General features: G+C 44.6%; 1 protein-coding gene across 1 annotated transcript in view; it reads right to left on the bottom strand.

The window, feature by feature from the left end:
- The window catches only part of RAB30 (RAB30, member RAS oncogene family), a 215503-nt gene that overhangs the window by 45872 nt on the left and 146184 nt on the right, over positions 1-23447 (bottom strand). Inside the window, exons 2-3 of the mRNA XM_073612827.1 lie at positions 9559-9659; positions 4751-4834 (exon numbers count right to left, since the gene is read on the bottom strand). Coding sequence (XP_073468928.1) covers positions 4751-4834; positions 9559-9651 — 177 coding nt within the window. The 5' untranslated portion in view covers positions 9652-9659. The remainder of the gene's footprint in view (positions 1-4750; positions 4835-9558; positions 9660-23447) is intronic.

The raw sequence follows: 23447 nt of genomic DNA on the forward strand, positions 1-23447 counted from the left end.
TACAAGATGGAGCCCACAAGCAAACTAACCTGGACCTAGTGGCAGAAATGTGTATTTCTCTTGCTTGAGAACTGCATTGAGAAGTACAGTGTTACTTGAATTGTATTCCAGGATTTGCTCGTCTTTAGCTGGGAGAATTTTCAATAATTTAAGTCTCAGAAATCTTGCAAATATTTACATTCCCCCTCCTTTTAAATTAGAGGTCCTGTACTGTTTACTGGAGTTTGTAGTTGATAGACCTAACATACCAGTTATTGTAGTTGGGGATTTCAACGTCATAATTAACAAAAAAATTGATAGGTTTCCCCCAGGTAATCAGGGATGGGGGCCACAAGGAAAGCGTATGGGTCAATTTCTTGAAGAAGCTGGATTGTTGGACCTCTGGAGGATACAGAACCCGATGGCACAGCAATTCTCATGCTATTCGGGTTCCTATTCCACACTTTCAAGAATCGACCTTATATTGGGCAATAATTTAGCTTCCCAAATAATTAAAGATATAGTCTACCAACCTAGGGGGGTGTCGGATCACTCACTGTTAACTGCTATGGTAAATATAAGGAATAATAAATTAGGTGGGCTGTGGAGGATGAACCCAATATGGTTCGAACTAATAGAAGGTCAGAATGAGATTGTAGGCAAGGTAAAAGAATTTATAGATTTTAATACGGATACAACAACAAGAGTGGTGATGTGGGATGCATTAAAGGCGTATTTGAGGGGTTTACTTATCCAGCAGGTTTCAAGGACAAAAAAGAAATCGTTGGAATGGGAGGTTAAGATTAGGGCGGAGTTAGCTGCGGCCGAAAGGGAGTATCTGAAGGAGCCATCCGCCGATACTAGGAGTAAGTGGGAGAATAAGCAACAAACATATAAAGAGGTAATGGTCAGGAAATCGGAAAACAAAAGAATGTTCCAAAAACAAATAACGTATGGGGAAGGGGAAAAAGTGGGTAAGATGCTGGCCTATATTGTTAGGGCCAGTGCCTCACCTTCCGCAATCCCCGCCATTAGAACCATGGGCGGGGAGATATCATCTGTGACAGAGGAGATAAGTAATACATTTAAGGAATATTATGAAGAACTGTATAAGTCCCGGGGGGGTGCGGGAGGGGAGGAAATGGACAGTTTTTTCAAGAATATTGAATTACCCTCCCTCACAGATACTGACAGAGAGGTTTTGGAGGCTCCGATAACATTAGAGGAAATAAGAATGGCAGTAGCAGAAATGGCAAATCAGAAGTCCCCTGGCCCCGATGGCCTACCTGCTGAAACATATAAAAAATATGGGGAAATTTTACTCCCGGAGCTCCTTAATGTATTTGACATGGCAAAGAAGGAAGGAAAATTACCCAAATCAATGACTGAAGCTACGATTATTATGCTGCCCAAGGAGGGGAAAGACCCCTTAGAGCCTGGGTCTTATAGGCCCATTTCCTTGCTGTGCGCAGATGCTAAGATTCTCGCAAAGACGCTTGCTATTAGACTTAAAAAAATAATTTCAAAATTAGTCCACACAGACCAAACGGGTTTTATTCCCCAGAGGTCAATTAGTAGGAATATCAGGAGGCTTTTTTAAACCTGCAAATACCCATAGAGAATACGGGGTCAAGGGCGGTCATGATGTTGGATGTGGTAAAGGCATTTGATAGCCTGGAATGGGGGTTTATGAGGCGTGTCTTGAAGGAGTTTGGCTTCGGTCCATCCTTTAGGAAGTGGGTTGAAATTTTATACAACGACCCTAGCGCTAAAGTTAAGGTCAATAACACCCTTTCAGTTGGATTCCGACTGGAAAGAGGCACAAGACAGGGGTGCCCTCTGTCACCCTTGATTTTTGCCCTGGCCATGGAACCAGTGGCCGCAGCAGTGAGGCAAAGTCAGCTTATGGAGGGGTTCCGGAGAAGAGGTAGAGAGGAGAGAATCGCACTATATGCGGACGATGTCCTCATATTTTTAGGAGATACGGAGCGCTCACTTAGGCAGGTGATAGACATATTCACGAGTTTTGGAAAGCTATCTGGTCTCACCATAAATTGGGAAAAATCAATGCTATTACCGGTTGACCCAATTGGGAAAAATGCCTATTTGGAGAGTATACAAATAGAAATAGTGGAGATAGTAAAATACTTAGGTATTTATATAACAAAGGACCCAGGTAATTATATAAATTACAATTTGATCCCCCTGTTGACGAAGTTTAAAAATAAAGTCAATATATGGGGGAGGCTTCCCTTATCAGTTGCTGGACGATTTGGTCAAAATGCTGTGGTTGCCCCAGTTATTGTTCATATTGCAGAATTCACCAATATGGATTTATAAGAAATGGTTTAAAAAAATAGACACAATATTAAAAGATCTTATATGGAAAGGGGGACAATCAAGGATTAGCCTACAAACCTTGCAATTATCAACTCGAGAGGGGGGTATGGCGGTCCCACACCCCCAATTCTATTTTTTAGCAGCTCAGTTACAGCACATAGGGTCAGGGGATGAAAATAATGAGGGTATAATGACCATGGGAGCGCCACATGAAACATTTGTGGAGGTGCTGGAGGCAAATTCTTTTGTCTCTAGACCCCCCACAGTTAAATTAATAATTAAAGTTTGGAAATCCATTAAAGTGTTGGAAGGTGTGGAAGGAAAGGCCAGGTACACTCCCCTTTGGGATTATAAGTTTTTACATGAATTAAAGCCAATGGGGAAAATAAAGTCTTGGGAAACAAAAGGAATAGTAAAGTTGGCCCAACTGTATAATGGTAGCACACTTAAAACATTCATTTCACTAAAGGAGGAATTTGATATTCCGAATCATACGTATTATAACTATCTACAAATAAGGCATGCCCTAAAGGCTCAATTTGGGGAACAAGGTCCGAGGTGGAGCCTCTCCCCTATCCTTTGCAGAATGGGTAGTGCGGATGGACATAAAGGTTCCATAGCAGAAATGTATCCATTGATATGCAGAGGTGGGATGCAGAGGTGGGATGGAGAGACCAGAAAAGCTCAAGTGTAGAAGCAAATGGGAAAGAGACATGGGCAACATATCGGATGAACAGTGGAGAAAGATGTTGGAGGGAGGACATCAGGTCTCGGTATCACCCGCGCAGAAGTTCTCACACCTAATGCTCCTACACATATTACACACCAAAGAGACTGTTTGAATTTGGGCGGAGGGCGGATGCAAATTGCCCAAGATGCCAGAATACGGGGGACTTGATCCATATGATATGGAAATGCCCAAAATTACATCGGTACTGGACAGAAATATTAGAACTTATAAATAAGATCTTTAAATTAGGATTGAAAATGGATCCAAAGTTATATGTATTGGAAGTTGGGGAATGCCAAGGGAGAGGAAATAATATAAACAAAGCAGTGGTGAGATGCCTTTTTCAGGCAAGGAAATTAATAGCCCTGAGGTGGCAGGCGGAGAGACCCCCTTCAAAGGATGACTGGATTAGAACAGTGACAGAAACTGTATGGAAAGAAAAGGTAGTATACGTAAGGAGGAAAAATTTGAAGGAGTTCAAAAAAATTTGGAACCCACGGTTAGAAGAAATAGGGTATCCCTTGTAAAGTGTGTGTGGGAAGAGGTGTTGTAGACGTACACAGAGGATTAAAGAACTACCGAAGGAAAAACAGTTAGACCCTTGGGTTGGAGGGTGGGGGGATAGGCACGGGGAAAAAAAAACAAAAAAAAAACGGGTGAATAATGTTTTAGGATATTTTATACTTGGAGTGTTGTGCATATGAGTTTGGAATGTTTATCGTTGATGGAAATTACTGTATAACACTGTGTAATGAATAAAGATTATTAAAAAAAAAAAAAAAAAAAAGTCTCAGAAATCTTTAATTATGGTCTTCATATTATATTGTTTGGATACCTTTATTATAGATATAAACATATTCCACACTCCTTTTTTTTTTAAATGTTATGGAAAAAAACGGCTTTGGAAAACATAATTTTTTTCTCCCAATTTTTCCTTTTTTGTTTCCAGGCCCTCCAATCTCTAGAAGGAACACAGCCTGGGGGATACACACAATGGGAACATTCGGTACTAAGGTGGTTGAGGAAACATACCTATACAATATTTACCGGTATATACTGTATATGTGTGCCAATCTGGTTACAGAAAGTTTACATCTGAATGTAAGCAAATAGGTTGCTAAAATACAGTTCTATCTATCAAAATTCTGTAAGATTGCTTATTGCACACCTGATGGGCCAATGGGGAAGCTGACAATTGCTGTAGTATTCAGCGCTTTTCCAGGCCCTGCTCAGATTCTATGCGAGTGGCTACCCCACTGCACACTGACCACAGAGGGTCATTTGCTGGGCACCATTGCCATTCATTGCCTTGCATTCACTAAAAAAAGGAGGAGTTCTCTAAATAGTGCCAAATGCCTGACTCCCTTTGGTGAGTGTACACAGGGGAAGCCGCTCCCGGAAAATTACAGCTATGATTGTAGTAGCACCAACTACTACAGCGATTGTCAGTTTCCCCAGCAGCCCATCGGGTATTAATAATTCATGCTTAAATTATGCTGAACTGGCCCCTTTTAAGAATGCAATACGAATAGTTCCTGGAGTTCGGCTTTAAATCTGTAAGCCGTGTACAAGCACATGCACTTGACTTTCACCAAGTAAAACCGATACATATTGATGGTTCCAAAGCACACATATTCTCCCAAAATAACACCACAGCATGGACAGAGCAAACACACATAAGCAAAATGAAAATCCTCTCACCTTTATTTTTTCACCTTTTATCTCCACCGTTTTAATCATAAAATCTACCCCGATGGTGGCCCCTTGGCCAGGAGGGAAGAGACCCTGCAGAATGAGAAGAGATATATAAAACACAGAAGACTGACATCAGAAAAAGACCAAGTGGTCCATTGAGTGTTCCCCCTTTTTTGATTTTTTTTTTTAATTTAACATTGTCCTGATGGGAACAATGTCATTGACCAAATATGGTTATATTAGGTCAATGATGTCATCATCATTCCCGCTCCTTTGAAGTGGAGATGGTGGTGACATCATTGATGTAATTGACCTAATATGGCCTTATTTTACCATGACATTGTCCAAATTTGGCCATGTAGACTATGTCAGTAACCAAATATGACCATTTGGCCATATTAGGTCACTGATGTCACCACCATTTCTGCTCCTTTGAGGAGGGGAGGGTGGTGACATCATTGAACTATTATGGCCACATGGCCATATCTCGTCAATTACATTGTCCACGTAGCCAAAATTTGGACAATGTGATGGTCAAATGTGACCATGTGGCTATATTAAACCAAAAATGTCACCACCATCTCCACCCCTTTGTTACATCAGCGGCTGTGTTTGTGGGGATGGTGGTGACATCATTGACCTGTGGTTGTCACACTGGAACAGGAAGTCCCGTATTGCAATTATCAGAAGATCTAGCCCTCCCCCACGCAATTTGTTGCTATCATCTTTTCCTGTTCTGTCAGCAAAGCAAGGAAATCTTCCCGAATGGTGACTATCAGCAAGAACAACCTGACAAAATTAAAATATGAGGTACATGTCCGCCATACATACACATTTCCCCCTTTTCTCCTTAAAAACCTGCAGGTACTAAAAAAATACCTGATGATCTTGCCAGATTTCCAGTGTGAGCTGCTAACTTCCTATAGAGATCTGGCAAATCTTCTGCATTAAAATCCCAAGCAGTGTTGTTAGCCATGCCTGAGTTCTCCCTTGCTGGACTACAGAACACCCCTCTTCTCCTTATCGCCATAACATAAGGGAGAGGTGCAGTCCAGCAGATAAAAGCTGACAACAGTGACTGGGATTTCAGTACATCAGAGGCAGTATTGTCAGCTCACTTCATGAAGTTAGGAGCTTACTGCATTCCTGGTAGATCACCGGGTATTTTTCAGTACTTGCTGAATTTTTAACCCTTTCTTGACCAGAGTTTTTTCAAAACTTAGATGACCAGACTAAGTTTAGCAGCATTGCCAAACGTCAGTTAACTTGACAATAACAAAAATAAAAAATAACGTTGGATAACTGTCAAAAGTATTCACCCGGTCCTCACAAATTCTGACTCTATTTTGCTTAAAGTGGGGTTCCACCCAAAAAAAAAAAAAAAAAACTACATGAAAAATCCTAAAAAAAAATACAAAAAAAATTTGGATATTTTTTTTTTTTTTTTTACTTACCTTTAAATGCCTGTTGCTAGGGGGTCCCTCATAGTCTGCCTCTTCCAGTGCCTGGGCTGGTGACATCACTTCCCCCTCGGCACAAGAATGGCTCAGCTCTGCTCCCTCCCTCCTGTCAATCATCTGGGACCCATTACAGGTCCCAGGTGACTGAGCGGACAATCACGGCACCGCTGAACGGAGGGGGAGACGAGCGGGGCTTCGATCCCCCGCATCGCTGGACCCTGGGACAGGTAAGTGTCCAATTAAAAGTCAGTAGCTGCAGTATTTGTAGCTGCTGACTTTTAACTTTTTTTTTGACTGGACCTCGGGTGGAACTCCTCTTTAAAGTGATTGTAAAGTCTTGTTTTTTTAAAAAAAAAAAAACATGTTCTACTTACCTGCTCTATGCTGTAGTTGGTTTTGCACAGAGCAGCCCCAATCCTCCTCTTCTCGGATGCCTCTTTGCTGCTCCTGGCCCCTCCCTCCTATCGAGTGCCCCCTCAGCAAGTAGCTTTCTATGGGGGCAACTGAGCCTGAGCTGCCTGAATGTGTCCATTCAGGCACGGAGCTGCCATTCGGCCCCGCACTCTCTCATAATTGGGAGCTATGGACTCTGTTCCCCGGCTCAACTAACTCTGAGCACACGTACCCTGGCTTTATATACAGTATCCCAACATGCAATGCAGCACTTGTCCTCTGCCAATTTGCGAGTGCTGTAACAAAGCCTGTGCACTCACTTGTCAGGTCTCCTCCCACTGTCCATTATGCCTCCCTATTGGACCAGCGAGGAACAGTCAGAACAGGCTGAGCTACACCTGAGTACAATGAGCAGACCTAACCAATAGATCCTGGTAGGCAGAGAGCACTCTACGTTTTACCCGGCCATCTTCCTGGTAAGCAGAAAGACCAAAAACTATAATCTCTTCTAGCACCTACCTAGGGGGGTGTTACATAAGCAAAATACAGTCAGAATTCTTTAGGGCTGGGCAAATGCTAGTGATATTGATCCAAATATAATTTCGTAATTAGCCCCTTTGACTAACAGTGGGTCTGAGAACTAGTGAATTATCACAGCAGAAGCGCCCCGCCGGTGGTGTGCGTGTGCCCCCTACAGGTGGAGGTCTGGAATTATGTATATATATATATATATATATATATATATATATATATATATATATATATATATATATATATATATATGTGTGATTTGGGGCACAGCTGCCACCCTGTAGCAGTAAAACTTCTATGGGACGGTCACCAAGTAGATAACTAAAGGCAAAACTTTTTTTTTTTTTTTTTTTTGATAGGGAGGAGAGGGATTAGAACACCTGTCAGTTTTTATTGCTGTCTGTGCCCCCCCGTTCACAGTCTCTATTTATCCTGTTTACCATTATCACAGAAAGTGACAGTAAAACAAAATCCCAAATTTTAGGTTGTCCCCAGAAAAGTAATAGAGGTGGAATCTTCCATTGGGATCACTAGTTCTGGTAACCTGGGGGGTCATCAAGGAATTCCCTTAAAGTGATTGTAAGGGTTCGTTTTTTTGTTAAACAACAAACATATCATACTTACCTCCACTGTGCAGCTCGTTTTGCACAGAGTGGCCCCCGATCCTCGTCTTCTGGGGTCCCCCGGCTGCTTTTGCGGCTTCTCCCCGCATCAGATAACCCCCCTAGGAGAAGCGCTTCCCCAAGGGGTTTACCTTGCGGGCGCGCTCCCGAGTCCAGCATTCGGCGTCCATAGCCGCCAAATGTATAACTGGGCCCCACCCCCCGCGTCATTGGATTTGATTGACAGCAGCGGGAGCCAATGCCTGCGCTGCTATCTATCCAATCAGGAGCCGAGAACCCTGGGCAGAGAGACAGCGCGTCCCCGGCGGGTCAAGTTCCGGAGCTCAGGTAAGTAAAACGGGGGGCAGGGGGGCCGGTCACTGCCAGGTGTTTTTTCACCTTAATGCATAGTATGCCTTAACCACATGCCGACCAGCGCACGACAATATACGTTGGCATAATGACACGGCTGGGCGAATGGGCATACAGGTACATCCCCTTTAAGATGCGGTAATGTGGGCGCGCGCCTGCCGCATGCTACGTGACTGCGGGTCCCGCGGACTCGATGTCCACCGGGTGTCCGTGATTGTGTCACAGAGCCGCAGAACGGAGAGATGTAGACCAGGCATTTCCCCGTTCTGCCTAGTGACATGACATGGATCTACTGCTCCCTGTGATCGGGAGCTGTGATCGCTGTCATGTCAGTGGTAGCCCATCTCCCCCACAGATAGAATCACTCCCCTAAGACACACTTAACCCCTTGATCGCCCCCTAGTGTTTAACCCCTTCACTGCCAGTGTCATTTACACAGTAACCAGTGCATTTTTATAGCACTGATCGCTGTATAAATGATAATGGTCCCAAAATGGTGCCATAATGTCGCAGTCACGATAAAAATCACAGATCGCCGCCATTACTAATAAAAAAAAATTAATAATAAAAATGCCATAAATCCATCCCCTGTTTTGTAGACGCGATAACTTTTGTGCAAACCAATCAATATATCCTTATTGCGATTTTTTTTTACCAAAAATATGTAGAAGAATACATATCGGCCTAAACTGAGGAAAAAAATTATATTTTTATATATTTTTGGGGGATATTTATTATAGCAAAAAGTAAAAAAAATTGCTTTTTTTTCAAAATTGTCGCTTTTTTTTGTTTATAGCTCAAAAAATCAAAACCACAGAGGTGATCAAATCCCACCAAAAGAAACGTCTATTTGTGGGGGGGAAAAAAAGGACGTCAATTTTGTTTGGGTGTAACGGCGCACGACCGCGCAATTGTCAGTTAAAGCGACGCAGTGCCGAATTGCAAAAAGTGCTCTGGTCGGAAAGGGGGTAAATTCTTCCGGGGCTGAAGGTTAAGGTGAAAAAAACACGAAGGTTTACAACCCCTTTCATTTGCAGGGATTTCCTCTCACTTCCTGTTTGGCTATGGGACAGGAAGTGAAGGGAAATCTCTGCAATCGGACACAGATGACAAGAAAAAAAAAATCTGACAGGGGTTACAACCCTCCCTTACTCTATCCAAAATGAAAAAAAAAAAAATTACCTATTGTTCTACTTTAATATTCATACAGCAAGGGACATTTTTGGACTTATAAAGTCGTGTTGCAGTCATGAAAATATGGGAAAATGCACACGTAATCAGTGGCGTACTGATTTTTTTTTTTTTTTTTTTTTATGTTATTGCTCAGGCATACACTTTGCGGTAAAAGCTGCAATAATGGTCTGAAGATAAACGCTTACTGAAAATGCACTTATATTACCCTTTTAAGTCACTCTCTTCCTACGTTAAAGCAGAAATGCCGACAATTGCCCCTTACCTGGGTAAACCTCCGCACCAGACAGGTCTTCCCCACTCCGGCGTTTCCAATTAGAACGATCTTGAATAGGAAATCATAATCTTCCATACTCATTTACACAGCTGTGGGGAGACAGAGGAGAGAGACAATCACATCTGCTGGATAGTCAGACGGCGGTACACAGGCGTCAATACAGAGACCGGCTTGTTGTGTCATACACAGGGGACTTTATACCTCCAAGTCAACAGGACAAAGGTCTGCCACCCGGGACAACTGAGCCACGTAGCCTTGTGTCACAGCTTGTGTTACGTAGCACACCATGGGGCTGATTTACCAAAACCGGAGAGCGCAAAATCTGGCGCAGCTCTGCATGGTAGCCAGAGTCAGATTCTAACTACAGCTTCTTCAATTAAGCTTTGACCATAAAACCTGGAAGCTGATTGGCTTCTAAGCGGAGCTGCACCAGGATTTGGCATGCTCCGGTTTTAGTAAATCAATCCCTATGGTCCCTAAATCCCTAAAACACAAGTGCTTTTTTTTACCACTACTATTCCTTTATATTGGCTTTTGGAATTTACAAATACAGCAATTTAGAAATCAAATGAAAGGTTTAGCGCTGGAAAACACTTTTTGATAAAAAAAAAGTTCATTTTATATACATCTATATAAACTATATATACCGGTATATATCTATATAGATCAGACCAAAACGAGGGACAAATGAGAAGGAATGATGGACAGAGGGACATTGCTCCCAATCAGGGACAGTCCCTCAAAATCAGGGATAGTTGGGAGCTATGTGACAGCAGCGTTTTGGCAGAAAAAAAACCTGACGTGTATAAACGTATCTAGACGCGTTTACACGCATCAAACACTTGGGTGTTAATTAGTTTCATTGGGCAGAATAATAATTTATTCTGGCCATCGAAATGAATTAAAGCTCTTAGCTTTAAAGCATTAATGAGCATTTAGTCGCGGTTACACGGGTCAAGCGTTTTTTTTTTTTTTTCCCTTCCAAATGGCTGCTGCATCTGGACGCCTCTCAACATCCCTGCCTCCAAATGCCTACATGCGTATGGGCACATAGGGGGTGGATTTACTAAAGGCAAATAGACAGTTGCTCCAGAGCTTAGTAAATGACTCCCATCGTCCAATCACGTGCAAGCAAAAATGCAATTTTTTAACCACTTCATTACCGGGCACTTAAACTCACTTCCTGCCCAGGCCAATTTTCAGCTTTCTGCGCTGTCGCACTTTGAATGACAATTGCGCGGTCATGCAACACTGTTCCCAAACACATTTTTTTATCCTTTTGTTCCCACAAATAGAGCTTTCTTTTGGTGGTATTTGAACACCTCTGTGTTTTTTTTTTTTTTGCTCAACAAATAAAAAAAACAACGAAAATTTTGGAAAAAAAAAAGGTAGCTTCTGGTATAAAATGTTCTAAATAAGTAAGTTTTCTCCTTCACTGACCAGCACTGATGAGGCTGCACTGACGGGCACTGACGGGCACTGATGAGGCTGCACTGACGGGCACTGACGGGCACTGATGAGGCTGAACTGACGGGCACTGACGGGCACTGATGAGGCTGCACTGACGGGCACTGACGAGGCTGTACTGATGGGCACTGATGAAGGGGCACTGATAATGAGGCACTAATATGTATGTGTGGAACGCCGTGTAAATTGATGGCGCAATATGGGTACCTTAAATAAACACCTTGAATAAATAATAATATAATAGATGAGTATCTTAATGAGACACAATGTACAGGGACAGGGATAATTGTAGACACGCACCCACACTCACTCAGGTTGAACTGGATGGACTGGTGTCTTTATTCAACCTTACTAACTATGTAACTATGTAATATGCAGCACTGATGGGCACTAATAGGCGGCACTGATATGCAGCACTGATGGTCACTGATAGGTGGCACTGATGGGCACTGATAGGCCACACTGATGGGCACTGATAGGTGGCACTGATAAGCACTGATGGGTGGCACTGATAGATGGCACTGATAGGCAGCACTGACGAGGAGGCACAGGCAGGCATTACTGATGGGCACTGATTGGCAACTCTAATGGGCACCGATTTGCATCCTTGATGGGCACTGATTTGCATACCTGGTGGGCTCTAGTGGGCATCCCTGGTGGGTCTGCACTGATAATCAATGCGCTGATTAACAGAGCAGACCCCCCCCCTGTCAGGAGAGCCGCTGATAAGCTCTCCTCTACCTGCGCCTGTCAGTGAGAATAAAGGAAAAGCCGATCAACGGCACTTCCTGGTTACGATGTGACCAGCTGTGATTGGGCACAGCTCATCACATGGTAAAGAGCCTACGTCAGAGGCTCTTTACCAAGATCGGAGATGCGTTGTGTCAGAGAGACACACCGCGCCACCGATTGCTGCGCTGCGCACCCTCGCGGACGTGTGCGAGCGGCTTATCCTGCTGGACGTCATAAGACGCCCAGTCAGGATAACGTATCCTCTTTGCGGCCGTCATTCTGCTATATGGCGGGCGGCAAGTGGTTAAACTGGCAATTGCGCGGTCATGCAACGCTGCAACCAAATGAAATTTGTACAATTTGTTTTCACATAAATAGAGCTTTCTTTTTGTAGTATTTGATCACCGCTAGGTTTTTTTCTTCTTTTTTTTTTTTTTGCGATATAAACGAAAAAAAGACTGCAAATTTTGAAAAAAAAAAAAAAAACAATATTTTTAAATTTCTGCTACAAAACATATCCAATAAAAAAAAAAAAAATTTCTTCATGCATTTTGGCCAAAATGTATTCTGATACATGTCTTTTGATTAAAAAAAAAAAACCCCAATAGGTGCATATTAATTGGTTTGCATGAAAGTTATCAATGCCTACAAACTATGGGATACTGTCTATACTGGAATTTTCATTTATTTATTTATTTTTATACTACTAATGGCGGTGATCGGTGACTTATAACGGGGCTGCGATCGTGCAGCTGACAATCTGACACTAACTGACGCTGTGGGGGGGGGATCTGACTAACTGCCACTGACATCACCATTGACACTAAAGGTCCGTGCACACGATCAGATTACCATACAAAAAAATACCGCTTTCAAAGCGACCGTATGATAATGTGATCGTTAGTACACAGCTTTCGTCTGAAATTATCCGAAGGGACAAACGCGAAAATTTTTCTCATACGATTTTCGTTTAATCAGTACAGTTTTTGACCAAAAATACAAAACAAATACATTACATCACTTCCAAATTTTTTATTCTGTCGTACAAGTATTTTCGTTCTATAGTAATTTCTTAGTTTTCGATATGTATACAAGCATGCATAAAAAAAAAATAAAAAATGAGCGATCATTCTTACGATAATCTCATTGTGTGTGCTAGGCCTAATACAGTGATCATTGCTAATACTATACACTGTCACTGTACTAAAGACACTGGCTGGTAAGGGGTTGACATCTAGGGGCGATCAAGGGGTTAAATGTGTGCCCAACTATGTGTAACTATGCAGATCTCTTAGTTTCTCATCCCTGCTGCAGGGATGAGAAACAGAGAGATTGCCCTCTCTGTACAGAGCTCTGTGATTATTAACAACACAGAGCTCTGGGCTGTGATTGCACACAGCCGATCAGCAAGTCCCAGTCATGAATCATTGGCCGCGACTTGCCGACAGGCTCTCGCTGTGTACAATGACACCCTAAACCCGGAGGTACGGGGTACGTCGCTTTGCCTGAGCAGGTCGCCCATCTGCAGTACACTGTGGGCGGGTGGTATGCAAGTGGTTAAATTTGTGCTCGCCCGAAAAACAAATGATGAGCTTTGATACCCTATATCAATCATGGCGAACCTTGGCACCCCAGATGTTTTGGAACTACATTTCCCATGATGCTCATGCACTCTGCAGTGTAGTGGAGCATCATGGGAAATGTAGTTCCAAAACATCTGGGGTGCCAAGGTTCACCATCACTGTCCTATATTTTCCATAGGTAATGCTTCAAAAGCTCCTACAGGTCATCAGTTTGGAGGTAACCACGAACAATGAAGCTGGGATCATTGTTCTTACTACAGTTTGCACAGCAATATGTAACATGTGTGTCGTGAGCAACGCTTTCGTTGGTTCTTGCGACAGGGTACTGTACATCTTGCGCTAGCTGCAATAGGAAAAACACATTTTCCTATTGCGGTGAGAGTGAGAGGGAATTCCCATCTGGGGGCTTCCCAGTTCTTAGGTCTGGTATGGATTTTGGGGGGACCCCACGCCGTTTTTTTGGCGTAGGGGGTTCCCCTTAAAATCCATACCAGACCTAAGGGCCTGGTATGCCCCTGGAGGGGAACCCATGCTGGTTTTTTATTTAAAATCTGGCGTGGAGTTCCCCCTTAAGATTCATACCAAACACAGTGCCTGGCATTGGCGGGGATCCCCGCACCAGTGTGAACCCGGCTCGCAAGGTGTCAATCTCGCCGTTAAAAGCGGCGAGATTGACACAATATCAGACAACAATACAGAAGTTGACCAAAGGGTGGTGGTAAAGAGCTGAAAAACCACGTGATTTGGTTGAAAATTGGCTGAAAAAGTTCTGCCGTGTGTATGCAATACAAACTTATGGCCAACGCCCTTTGTAAAAAAATCCAAGGGAAAGTTTGTACAAAGTCCTATCGTGTGTATGAGGCTTTAGTGCAGTGGTTCTCAACCTTTCTAGTGCTGTGGCCCCTTGATAACATTTCCCAAGTTGTGGGGACCCCTAATAGTAAAATTACCTTGCCTTGGGTTGTGAGCACCGAAGGAAAGACAAGTAATTTGCGCCCCTAACCCACGGACATTTAGCGCTCCCTGAGTCCCTTCCACTCGTACAGTATTAAAACCTCTTATGGTACATTTTAGGATGTACCACTCCCTCTTTGTTCTCCTTTCTTTCCCTTTTATCTCTCTTTATACTAATTTCTTGGGGATTTTTCCCCATCCCTCTCTTTAGCCGTCTTTCTTGTTCTTTCTCTAATTCTTTCTCTCCCTTTTTCTTTTCTCTCCCCTTTTCTTTTTCTTTTTTCCTTCTCTTACTCCTTGGAGGGGGGGAGAGCGGTGCAGGCTTCAGGAACAGCACAGGATTTGGTGACCCCTGGCAAAACGTCATTCGACCCCCAAGGGGGTCCCGACCCCCAGGTTGAGAACCACTGCTTTAGTGTATGCAGTACTGCATGTGGCCAGAAGTGGGGGGGGGGCCTTGGAGACACTCAGAAACACTCGGGAGACGCTCAGAGACCACTCGGACATGCACGGGGGGACACTCGGAAGAAACTCGGAAATGGAGTGTTTCCGAGCGGCTCAGAGTGTCTCCGAGCATCTCAGAGTGTCTCCGAGCGTCACCGGCGCCCCCGCACCTCTGGCCAAATGCGGTACTGCACACCCCAGAAGCTTGAATCCTGCTCGTCTTGCAAACCGAGTCAGGATTTAAAAAAAAAAAACTCGTATTGCGAAAACGCTCGTAAACTGCATTACTTGCAATCCAAGGTTTTACTGTACTATTTTTAAGACAGGTTCTCTTTAATGAAACATCAGGAGACCCCTGATGTCTAACATACCATTAAAGCTAATGGAACGCAGGCTGCACTCTATTAGTTCCTTCTTTGGCTGGTAGGACAGTGGTGCCTTGGAAGCATGGTGGGGGGGGGGTAAGGCAGAGGGAAACCTTTGCCAACCTCATATCACCAATCAAAAAAAAAAGAAAAAAGACGTAAATCCTTTTCACATTGGTCTCGGTGTTCCTGCGTGTCGCTGTGTAGCGTTAATTGCACAGATTTGCTCTGATAAAGCCTGCGAGGACGACTCATCAATATCCGCCCTTGTTACAAGTCCATGGTATCTGATTTCAATTAGAGCGCTAAGTAAATAGTTTGTTTTATCCTGTCAGTGCCATCAGGCTGATGAAGTACAGCGCCAGGCCCCATCATTTCATAAAACCAATGTACCGTCATCTCCTCACTTCACCTTAACATCCGCATTTGCCAGGCTGGGGGTGATTTACGCCAACTGCACCTAGTCACCAAAAATTTAAAAAAAATACTCAAACAGGTTCAGAGGAATAATGTGTATCGGAAAATAAGATGGACCCTGATGCACCGGGGTCCTGGATTCAGTCCCATGCATGGAGCCACATATACAAAGTGCTGAAACAAAAAGACCATCCTCAAATTCTGGCTAATGCCGTGTACACACGGTCGGACTTGCCAACGGGATAACCTCCGTTGGCAATACAGACAGAAAAATTTAGAACATGTTCTCTATCTAAGTCCGTCGGAAATGCCGAAAGAAAAAGTCTGATGGGGCGTACACACGGTCGGAGTATGCGACCAAAAGCTCCCTTTGAACATTCCAGCCGTGTGTACGGGGCATTTGGCTTCATTCCGAAATTGGTAAAACCAGGTGTTTTTTTACGCATACCTCCCCAACCGCTCGCCTGAACCTGGGCATGAAGGCACTGTACAGTGGGCATAGAAAAGGATCACCGCCTCCTAAAATTGACTTGTAAACTCAATCAGGTGTAGCTAATCACCTTCTCAATGGCACGCAAAGCCATTTGACTTTAAACTGTGATCAGCTGTGCTCATTTTGATTAGCTCAGCATGAAAAGAGCTTTCCTGGAGCATGGAAGTGCAACTGAAGAAAACAATCAACTATAGATGGCAAGGCACTGTCACTGGGATCTCCGGGATCAAGTTGCGGACAGGCACAAATCAGGAGATGGATACAAATAAAATTTCAAAGGCTTTATCAATGCCTAGAAACAGAGTGAAGTCTATTATTAAGAAGTGGAAGGTATTTGGTACAACACAGACCCTCCCTGGATCAGGACGTTGCTCCAAACTTGATGAAAAAGCCAGGAGGAAACTGGTCAGAGAGGCTACTAAGAGTCCTACAGAAACTCGGAAACAGTTGCAGGAATTTGTGGTCATTGAGTGCATGTGACAACAATATCACAAATGTGGTGTATATGGGAGGGTTGCAAGAAAAAAGCCACTCCTTAAGAAAGGCCACATGCAGTCATCACTGAGCTTTGCCAAAACGCGCCTAGAAGATTCTGAGGCCACATGGAAAAAGGTGCTATGTAACTAAAATTTAATTATTTGGCCTCAACACCAAACGATATGTCTGGCGGAAATCCAATACAGCTCACCATCCAAATAACACCATTCCTATAGTAAAGCATGGAGGTGGTAATATCCTGGTATGGTGGGGTTTCTCTGCAGCAGGGACTGGAGCACTTGTCAGGATAGAAGGACAAATGGATGGGACAAAATACCATCAAATTCGTGAGAAAAATCTGCTGCCCTCTGCCAGAAGGTTGTCAATGGGAAGAAGGTTTACCTTCCAACATGACAATGACCCAAACCACACAGCAAAAATTACCGCACAGTGGTTGGAGGAGAAAAAGCGGTTGAAGGTGAATGTCTGTGCAGGACCTAGTCAAAGCCCCATTGAAAATCTGTGGAATGACTTGAAGACTGCAGTCCACATCAAATATAACTGAACTTGTGCAGTTCTGAAAAGAAGAGTGGGCAAATATTGCAAAGTCTACATGTGCAAAGTTAGTAGAGACATATCCCAACAGACTAAGGCCTCTTTCACATGAACAATCCGTTCAGGTCCGCCTGTCAGTTTTTTAGGCGGACCTGAACGGACCCTCCATAGACTTCTATGGAGCGTCGGATGTCAGGGGTGACATGTCCGCTGACATCCGACCCGCTCCGATCCGAAAAAGTGTAACGGAGGAAAAACCTACTTTTCCATCTGTTTTCGGATCGGATCGGGTGACGACGGACTCTATGGTCCATCATCACCCGATCCCCCATAGGGGAGAGCGGCACTGTGACACTGTGCAGCGACGGACCTGTCATCTGCCTGCTCAGCGGGGATCCATGGAGCGATCCCTGCTGAGCAAGCGGATCGACACGGGGCGGATCATCACGGATCCGTCCCGTGTGAAAGGACCCTTAAGGCTGTAATTAAAAAAAAAAGGTGGTTCAACAAAATACTGACACAAGTTTTCCAACTCAGTGACTATTCATTGCAGGCTGCAAAGCAATGAAATGCGAATATTTTAAAGGGGGGGGGGTTCTTTTTTTTTTATACCCACTGTACACATGCTGCAGCTGCAATTCTGTGCTTCACACCAGAATTAAACATGTTGCACTTGGTGAAAAGTATATAAGGCCACACCGCAACCACCCCGACTGAGGCACGGCAGTGCGGCAATTACTGTATTACATGACACAGTGAGGAGGTGACATAACGTGTGACAGTGAGATAACGCCACGAGTGAATTAACCCTTGAAGTGGTTGTAAAGCCTCAAGGTTTTTTCACCTGAATGCATTCTATGTATTCAGGTGAAAAACTTTCTGTGCTGCAGCTCCCCCCCCCCCCAGGCCCCTATTTTTTCTTACCTGAGCCAATCCGATCCAGCGATATGCACGAGCGCAGCGGCTCCAGATGCTGTCTCTCTCCTCATTGGACAAATTGATAGGAGCGGGAGCCGCTGTCAGTCAAATCCCGTGACACAGGAGCAGGGGGTGGGGGCCGAGTCCTGCTGTCTATGTCAATGGGTGTGACTTGGGCACCTGATGAAGAGGAGGGGCCTGGAGAGACGGTGGAGAGCCCCAAAAGAAGAGGATCTGGGCTGCTCTGTGCAAAACGATTGCACAGAGCAGGTAAGTATAACATGTTTGTTATTTGCATTGGCGTGCGTAGCCTATTGCATTAGGATGTGCACCCCAGAGCACAAACACACATGCGTGTATTTCAGCAGAGCAGTGGGCGGCGTTAGTAGGGCAAAGATTGGTGTCAATAGGGCAGTGGACAGTGTAGTTTACGGACAGTAGTTTATTACTTTTTTACAGTTTTATTATTTTGTTACAATATTATTTTTTTTACGTTTCTTTTGTAAATTTTTTAGGAGCCCGTTATGGGGCTTTGGTGAAATGTCTGCAGCCTGCAGTAAACACAGTTTACTACGCTTCAGTTAAGAATGTAGGCAGGAGGGATTGGTACAGATCACTCACTGTGTTCATTCAGAAAAGGATTTAATTAAATGTTTACCAGCCCCTTCCCTTCTCCTGAGAGGAGAGGAGTGAAGCTGGGAGCACTGCAAGGTGGGAGACGGTAAGCAGGGGGAATCAGCACCACACGGGGTGATTAGGGTGTGCCCAGGCACATCCGGAACACCCTGTGCGCACGCCTATGGTTATTTGTATTTTTATTTTTTTTTAAATCTAAGGTTTACAAACACTTTAAAGGCAACTTTCTTTTGTGGAGTTTTGGATAGAGGGGTTACATAGTTACTATGGTGTATGCAGTACTGTATGTGGCCATAGTAGGTGAGGTCGAAAAAAGTCCATCAAGTCCAACCTATGTGTGTGATTATGTGTCAGTATTACATTACATATCCCTGTATGTTGCGGTCATTCAGGTGCTTATCTAATAGTTTCTTGAAGCTATCAATGCTCCCCGCTGAGACCACCGCCTGTGGAAGGGAATTCCACATCCTTGCCGCTCTTACAGAAAAAAAGAACCCTCTACATAGTTTAAGGTTAAACCTCGTTTCTTCTAATTTTAATGAGTGGCCACGAGTCTTGTTAAACTCCCTTTCGCCCTGTAAGGCTCAATAGTGCGACAGTATTGCGAATTGTCATGCGGCTTTGGACACATAAAGCCGCATTAGAAGTCGCAGCCCATTGATTTCAATTGCACCCGTTCCCATCTATGTGATTTAAAGTCACGGCAACTTTGAAAAGGTTCCTGCATTACGTGTAAAGTCGCATCAAAGTTGCACTCCAAAGTCACACTGAAAATCATGCGACTTTGGAGCCACACTAGTTTGAACCCAGCCTTAGGGAGAGTCCCTTTCTCTAGTTGTCCTGGTGTACATACAGTGGGGACGTGGAGAAGGAATGTAGCCACTCGCTAACAGGAAGACAGATCGCAGCAGCAAAAAAATAAATTTGTAGATTTGGAGGAGGCTGAGAGTGATAGAAGGGACTTTTCTGATCTAAGAATATATATTTGAATATCATTTTAGTTTTTTATTACACCAGTTTAGTGTCACTTTAAATAAAATTTCAGGACTAGGAATGAGACCTGAATATGGGGGATATAACATCTGCTTGTATGTGATAGGCTGGAGGTGACGGCCTTCGCAACGGCGCGGGTTCTGAGTAATAGCGGGATAAGAAGATCTCCTATCCAAGGTAATAAGACGTCTCTGGTATCACCGGCTGGCCTTGTTCTGCATATTACAGGCTGCGCTCTTATAGAAACGTCTCGCCAGTAATAGCGACAGAAATGACAGATTTCTCAAGGCTTGTAATCTGAAGGTAATATTAGGAAATTGCTGGATATCAGAGGAAAGCGTCTTCATGCCGTCTGCCACAAACAATTGACAGCGAAGCCGGGCTTAACCACTTGCCGACTGCCTTTCAGCAGTTTTACTGCTACAATGGCGGCCGTGCTGTGCAGGATCACATATATACAGCAATACCTTGGATTACGAGCATAATTTGTTCCAGAAGAATGCTTGTAATCCAAAGTACTCGTATATCAAAGCAAGTTTCCATATTAGAAATAATGGAAACAGATGATTCGATCCACAACCACTGCTAGTGTATGCAGTACTGTAGGTGGCCAGAGTTGCAGGGGTGCTGGTGTATGCAGTAATGTACGTGGCCAGAGGTGCGGGGGCGCTGGTGTATGCAGTACTGTATGTGTCCAGAGGTGCGGGGACGTTGGTGTATGCAGTACTGTATGTGTCCAGAGGTGCGGGGGCGCTGGTGTATGCAGTACTGTATGTGTCCAGAGGTGCGGGGGCGCTGGTGTATGCAGTACTGTATGTGGTCAGAGGTGCGGGGACGTTGGTGTATGCAGTACTGTATGTGTCCAGAGGTGCGGGGGCGCTGGTGTATGCAGTACTGTATGTGTCCAGAGGTGCGGGGGCGCTGGTGTATGCAGTACTGTATGTGTCCAGAGGTGCGGGGGCGCTGGTGTATGCAGTACTCTATGTGGCCAGAGGTGCGGGGACGTTGGTGTATGCAGTACTGTATGTGTCCAGAGGTGCGGGGGCGCTGGTGTATGCAGTACTGTATGTGTCCAGAGGTGCGGGGGCGCTGGTGTATGCAGTACTGTATGTGGCCAGAGGTGCGGGGGCGCTGGTGTATGCAGTACTGTATGTGGCCAGACGTGCAGGGGCGCTGGTGTATGCAGTACTGTATGTGGCCAGAGGTGCGGGGGCGCTGGTGTATGCAGTACTGTATGTGGCCAGAGGTGCGGAGGTGCTGGTATATGCATTAATGTATGTGGCCAGAGGTGCGGGGGTGCTGGTTTATGCAATAATGCATGTGGCTAGAGGTGCGGGGGGCGCTTGTGTATGCAGTACTGTATGTGGCCAGAGGTGCGGGGACGTTGGTGTATGCAGTAATGTATGTGGCCAGAGGTGCGGGGGTACTGGTATATGCATTAATGTATGTGGCCAGAGGTGCGGGGGCGCTGGTTTATGCAGTAATGTATGTGGCCAGAGGTGCGGGGGCGCTGGTGTATGCAGTACTGTATGTGGCCAGAGGTGCGGGGACGTTGGTGTATGCAGTACTGTATGTGGCCAGAGGTGCGGGGGTGCTGGTATATGCATTAATGTATGTGGCCAGAGGTGCGGGGGCGCTGGTTTGTGCAGTAATGTATGTGGCCAGAGGTGCGGGGGCGCTGGTGTATGCAGTACTGTATGTGTCCAGAGGTGCGAGGGCACTGATGTATGCAGTACTGTATGTGGCCAGAGGTGCGGGGACGTTGGTGTATGCAGTACTGTATGTGTCCAGAGGTGCGGAGGCTCTTGTGTATGCAGTACTGTATGTGGCCAGAGGTGCGGGGGCTCTGGTGTATGCAGTACTGTATGTGGCCAGAGGTGAAGGGGCGCTGGTGTATGCAGTACTGTATGTGGCCAGAGGTGAAGGGGCGCTGGTGTATGCAGTACTGTATGTGGCCAGAGGTGAAGGGGCGCTGGTGTATGCAGTATTGTATGTGGCCAGAGGTGCGGGGCCCTGGTGTACGCAGTACTGTATGTGGCCAGAGGTTTGGGGGTGCTGGTGACACTCAGATACACTCAGGAATTGTTGACACTCTGAGGTGTTCTGACGCACGTTACGCCCACCCAGCTGGGAGTGTTTCCGATCATCTCCGAGTTCTCCAGCGCCCCCCCGGACCTCTGGCCACATGATGTGTACATTCCTTGTAATAGGAATAAAAGTGATAAAAAAAAAAATTTAAAGCGAAAGTGTAAAAATAATAAATAAAAATAAAGTAAAGTAACCAATAAAAAGAAAAAAAAAAGTAAAGCGCCCCTGTCCACGGTAGTTTGCGCACAGAAGTGAACGCACGCGTAAGTCCTGCCCATATATGTAAACGCCGTTCAAACCACACATATGAGGTATCACCGTGTGCTTAAGAGCGAGTGCAACAATTCTAGCACTAGACCTCCTCTGTAACTCTAAACTGGTAACCTGTAAAAATTAAAGCGTTGCCTATGGAGATTTTAAGGAACCAAAGTTTGGCATCATTCTACGAGTGCGCGCGTGTAACATCATCTTTCACATTATACAAAAAATTTGGGACTAACTTTACTGTTTTGTTATTTTTTAATTCTTGAAAAATTGTTGCGCAATAACCGTGCGACATAAAAAGTTGCAACGACCGCCATTTTATTCCCTAGGGTGTCTGCTAAAAAAAACATATATAATGTTTTGGGGTTCTGAGTAACTTTCTAGCAAAACAATTATGATTTTTACATGTAGGAGAGAAGTGTCAGAACAGGCCCGGTATGGAAGTGGTTAAGAGCCATAGCAGGCGCACTCTGCACAGCGGGGGGACCCGACGCACATGGCTGGTGGGCGCGAGAGCCAGAACGGGGATTTGTGTGTGTAAACACACAAATCCCTGCTCTGAGAGGGAAGGAGAGACAGATCATGTGTTCCACTTCCTACTAAGAAGGAACAGCGATCTGGCTCCTCCTCTAGTCAGTCTCATCCCCCTACAGTTAAAAAAACACACCCAGGGAACACAGTTACCCCTTGATCGCCCCCTAGTGTTAGCCTATTCCCTGCCAGTGACATTTATACAGTAATCAGTGCATTTTTATAGCACTGATCGCTGTATAAATGTCAGTGGTCCCAAAAAAGTGTCAAAAGTGTCCGATCTGTACGCCACAATGTAGCAGTCCCGCCATCACTGCCATTACTAGTAAAAAAAAAAAAATTATAAAAATGCCAAAATTCTATTCCCTATTTTGTAGATGCTATAACGTTTGCGCAAACCAATCAATATACGCTTATTGCGATTTTTTTTTACCAAAAATATGTAGAAGAATATATATCGGCCTAAACTGATGAAGAAATTTGTTTTTTTGACTATTTTTATTTATATGCAAGTAAATGTGGCTGGGCCGCAACCACCATTACACACAATTATAGTGCTGTGTTGCGGTATTTTAGGGGTTAAAACAGGAGGTGAGGAGGTGCATTGTCACCATTTGTCAAACGCCCTTTGAAAAGCAACCCACCGCGGATTGCTTTTCAGAGGAGTGGCTAGGGCTGGCCATACATTATACAATTTCTGCACAATCTTCATTTAGATTGACCTTCAACTATGTAGTTGAAGAGCGCGCCTTTTGAGGACACAGATTGGAAGTGTTGTTTAGGTTTGACCTCATATTATATGGTTTTTAGTAAATCGAAAGGAAAATTATACAAAAGGATTGTATAACCTTTTTTGCCGACCCGCCGCAGTACATATAACGTGGATGGGTGGCTCGTACAGGAACCGTATACATACCTGGCTCCCGGGTTCTGGGTCCTGTGATTGAACACAGCAGGACT

This window comes from Aquarana catesbeiana, linkage group LG02 (assembly GCF_042186555.1).
Source record: "Aquarana catesbeiana isolate 2022-GZ linkage group LG02, ASM4218655v1, whole genome shotgun sequence".
Lineage (NCBI taxonomy): Eukaryota > Metazoa > Chordata > Amphibia > Anura > Ranidae > Aquarana > Aquarana catesbeiana.